At 45.0% G+C, this 4,764-nt stretch overlaps 1 protein-coding gene across 1 annotated transcript; it reads right to left on the bottom strand.

Annotated features, from left to right (window-relative positions):
* Positions 1 to 658: 658 nt before the first annotated feature.
* Positions 659 to 2,157, bottom strand: LOC131502150 (integrator complex subunit 6-like). The gene is made up of 4 exons (XM_058712738.1): positions 1,956 to 2,157; positions 1,621 to 1,743; positions 1,142 to 1,235; positions 659 to 755 (listed from the first exon to the last, which is right to left on the bottom strand). Exons 1-4 carry the CDS (start codon positions 2,155 to 2,157, stop codon positions 659 to 661), a joined length of 516 nt encoding a protein of 171 aa, XP_058568721.1.
* Positions 2,158 to 4,764: the final 2,607 nt, after the last annotated feature.

Raw genomic sequence — 4,764 nt, 5'->3', positions numbered from 1 at the left:
ATCCCCTCAGGAGGAGCCCACTGACCCCTCAGGCTGAGACAGCTCTCAGGCAAAACGAAGAAGAAATGGCTAGTGGACAAGACAGTTATGAATGCCAGCTACAGGCTTGGGACCCCCTGAGGAACTAGGATGGAGTGTATCCTGATGGCTTAAGGGGGTTCCCTCAGTTTATTAAAAAAAAACAAAACTTTTTAATGTTTGTTCATTTTTGAGACACACACACACACACACACACACACACACAGAGTGCAAGTGGGGGAGGGGCATGGAGAGGGAGACACAGGAACCGAAACAGGCTCCTGGTTCTGAACTGTCAGTACAGAGCCCGATGCGGGGCTTGAACTCATGAACTGTGAGATCATGACCTGAGCCGAAGATGGTCCCTTAACCAACTGAGCCACTTGGATGCCCCATGGGGGTTCTTCCACCTTAGAGGGAAGACAAACACACAAAAAAATTTCCATTGAAACAAAACACTTAGGGCAAATGCCCAGCATTTACTAACAGAAACTTATTTCATTAAAGTTCTAATGATTTTTCTTAGCCTCAAGAAAACAATTTTCATAAGTAACACATATGAAGAGGCATCAACAATACCGGGATCCACTCTGTGCAGAGAACTGCTTCTGGTTTCTCATGGATCATTTCATCAATAGGATTACAAATTTGGCTTGGGATTGTCTTCGTTGAGGTGGTCAGATTCTAGTTTTTCCAGTATGTTCTTAAGGTGGCTTATTAAGTCTTGTTTTTTGTAGCTGAAAATAAAGAGACAGGTCATTCACCAAAAGATATCCAAGAACCCATAATTTCGGGGGCTTTGGGGGGATAGAAAGAGAAAAGAGAAGCTTCCAACCTACATAGGAATAGAAAATGAACCAGCATGGTAAGGAAAATCCAGCAAATAAGACGAGTGTCAGTTCAGGGTCCACACCCACCTGAAACCCTGTGTGAACAGAAGTCTCCCTGAGCTTGGAAGAATGAGTGAGACTCAGACGATATCAAAATAAATAAGTGCAGACACAGCAGGACCTCTGAGTGAGGACCAGGGTTTGAGAAACGCCAGGCAGACCCATCCCCACCCCTCCCCCAACGCCTCACTGGGCCCCAGTGTGAAACGTACTGGAGAGTTCTCCACACTCACCTCGCTGCTTCCTTCATGGCATATAAGACAAACTTTTTCTGCACTTTTGGAGGCCCTTGCACCTCTTGAAGCAATTTGAAGATTCTACCATATTCTGGAGATATTAAAAAAAAAAAACCTGTCAGTATTGCTGAAGTATAAAGAGTACGTAGAAGTCAATCTTGGTGTATGTGCTGCCTCCACAATCATTCAAGGCCTACAATGTGACAGGGTACATGTGCTTTACATGCTTACATCCAGACACCGGAACATCTACCAATGGAACTCTGGCACACAACAACCAATGGAGAGATAGAAAAGAATCCCCCCAAAAAAGTTTTCCTGGGACATTTCAGTCAAGATAAAGAGGAACCATTCTAATTGGGAAAACCCAATTCTGGCAAAGGATGTACCTCAAGAGTTCTTTTGAATCGAGTTTAAATCATAGAATGAGTAAGCCTTACTGTGGTTTCATGGTTAGAAATTCCTGTTCTACTTACTTCGTCCAAACTGTCGAATCTCCCTCTTCAACTGATCTCTTATTTCTATATTGATTTCCATTGGTATTGGTATTTTATCTGGCACTTCTCCCAGCACAGATATTGCTGTGACCTTGGGGTCATCTGTAGAGAGACAGCTGGGAATGATTCATCCTGCCAGTGAATTATTACCAGGTTTGTGACTCAGCCCACCTTTGCTGAGACGGGTTAAGTCATGAGACAGAGAATCCAACTGGTTGGCATGGAATACCATCTCCTGCCACATTCAAAGGTTCTGAGGGAACGGATTTTGACAAGGGGTCAGTCAAGAAGGGGAGGGAGACAGACATCCTCACCTTCTTCCAAGAACACGGCTGAGCCCCCGGCCTGGGATGCTCCCTCTTCTTCCGGTTTCAGTGACAGCAGCGCCATGGTCGGCCTTCTCTTAGATGGAGCAAGAGTCATGGGTTCTCCGTGACGTTTCATTTGGTTCTCGGGTCCGAAAGCAGACTCCTCGGCTTTATCGGTCATCATTTCCTGACAAGTAGCAAGATACATGTTTCATTAATGACAAAAATGCAACCATTCCAAAACAGTATGGAGTTTCCTCAAAAAGTTAAAAATAGAACTTCCCTATGATCCAACAACTGTAATACTAGGTATTTACCCAAAGGCTACAAAAACACTGATTCTAAGAGGTACATACAACTGAATGACTGTAGTAAGCACTATCAACAATAGCCATGTGGTAGGGTCCCTCCCTAAGGAAAGAATTAAAAAAACTCAAGGCAACCTGGCTATAAGTGTTTGTGACAACTTCCCTCATGACCTCGTAACATGAGGCCAGTTAATCAGACTGCCTGTTTGTGTGTTACCATATATGAGAGACAGAGAGGTAAAAAATTTATAAAAAGCTACACCATGTGACATTTGGGGCTCAGTGCTTTGGGTATGAACCCAACTGAGCAGTGCTGGCACAAAAAAAGTTTTTTCTGGGAATGAAAAGTCTTGGATCACGACTCTCTGTGCGAGAATCCTGCTACATTATTTGGGGGCTCATGTCCGGGATTCAGAGGTGGTGCGTTTCCACCTCCTTTGCTGCCAGGGGTATGAACCGAACCTTGAGGTGTCAGGAGACAGCTCACCTGGAGCCAGTGGACCGCTTGATCTGCAGGAGACTAGCCCTCCAGGTGCACCGGGGCGAGGACCCTGTGTGGGCCAATGGAACCCATGAGGCCCAGGAGCCAGCTAAGGGAACGCCCGTCAGACTGGTAAGAACCCAGGTTTGCTTTGGCATATCTGTCCCTACGAGGCAGAAGGGGAGCCTGATTACCTCCCAGAGTTGCCCTAGTGGTTCCACAAAGGGCAAGGAATGAAGCTGCCACTCTAAGGCCCTGAATGTAGGGTGGTGGGTTGGAGTCCTTGTGTGACTGTGTGGGGGGACTTGTCTCTCATTTACTTCCTGGGTCAATGACGGTGATAATTAGAGCCACGTGTCTCTGGTTAGCCCACCTCAGAACGGGGACTTTAAGGAATATTCCCAAGCAGCAGCTGAAACTCCCTTTGTTTCGGGAACATTCCCTGTATTCTCCAGACTGACTAATTCCACTAGTTGAAAACAAACCAAAAAAACCAAAAGAAACCTAGGGTTAGGTCCTCTGTGTGAGTGGACAAGATTTAAAACTGGGAATTCTCTTTCTCTGCCTTCTGCTGGCACCTCTCCTCTTCTGCCTTCTCTCACCCTCCCCCACTCCTGTTTCTGCACCACCTGGGGGGGAGGCAACCTGTATAGCCAGCTCCTTAATGCCTCATGCACTAGCAGCTCCTCCTCCCACTCTAGATGTTGAGGAGGGAAGACCACCTACGTCAGGTTTCCCCACCAATGTTCCAGGTAAAAATTAACCAGGGGGAACAAGTTGTCTTACATGGACCCAAATAAAACCGATTCAGTGTTTAAGCTAATTTAAGTTTGTTGGCTTGATGTAGACAATGTTTATCAACATTGAAAACAAATCTTTTATTCTACCTGGATTTGTTGAAGGTCAAATAAGCTCATGTTATCTGTTCCAATTTGTTAACAAAAGGATGACTTAAAGTGATGGTTAACTTTGTCTGTCTCATAGTTTCCACGGGTAATTGTTAAGATGGTTTTCAAAGTCTTTGGTAACCTAAATGTTAAAGTTTTGCTTGCATGATAAACTAAGATTGAATTCATTGGATATCTAATGAGATAAGCTAAAGCACTAATTACTAGAAGTAGGTCTGTGCTTTTGACTTGTTGCAAAAAAAACTAAGGATATTTGGAACTGTTGACAAACATGCTTTGTGCTTAATGGATTCATAAGTTTGCCATCTAAAAAAAATTCTGATATAACATAGAGTTCGCAATTGGTTACTACTTAGTTTTCACTGGAGACTAAGGTTTCTAAGAGTTAAAATTCTGCTAAATATAGTTAAAACTGATAAAAATTAAAAAAAACTATGTAGAAAAGTAGTAGATATGAAAGATATATATATATATATATATATATATATATATATAAAAGATATATATAAAAGAAAATATATTTTTGTTAAAGGTAAAAGAAAGTAATTTTTTCCTAAATGAGACTGTTTAGTTGGAGAAAAATGGCTTGGGACAAAATCTAAATGCAAAGAAAAGTTGTAGAAGGTTCATGAAGGAAAATCTTTAAAAAGAAATTTTAGGAGTTTTAAGGGAAGATGGCGGCGTAGGAGGACGCTGGGCTCACCGCGCGTCCTGCCGATCACTTAGATTCCACCTACACCTGCCTAAAGAACCCAGAAAACCGCCAGAGGATTAGCAGAACGGAGTCTCCGGAGCCAAGCGCAGACGAGAGGCCCACGGAAGAGGAGAGGAAGGGCGGCGAGGCGGTGAGCGCTCCACGGACTGGCGGGAGGGAGCGGGGAGGAGGGGCGGCTCGCCGGCCAAGCAGAGCCCCCGAGTCGGGCTGGCAAAAGCGGAGGGGCCGGACGGACTGTGTTCCCACAGCAAGCGCGACTTAGCGTCTGGGAGGTCATAAGTTAACAGCTCCGCTCAGAAAGCGGGAAGGCTGGAGGACAAAGGGAGGGAGAGCTGCTGAGCCCCCGGACGGCAGAGCTCAGCTTGGCGGGGAACAAAGGCGCTCGCCAGCGCCATCTCCCCCG

Source organism: Neofelis nebulosa, chromosome X (assembly GCF_028018385.1).
Source record: "Neofelis nebulosa isolate mNeoNeb1 chromosome X, mNeoNeb1.pri, whole genome shotgun sequence".
Lineage (NCBI taxonomy): Eukaryota > Metazoa > Chordata > Mammalia > Carnivora > Felidae > Neofelis > Neofelis nebulosa.
This window is presented reverse-complemented; position numbering and strand designations above follow the sequence as displayed.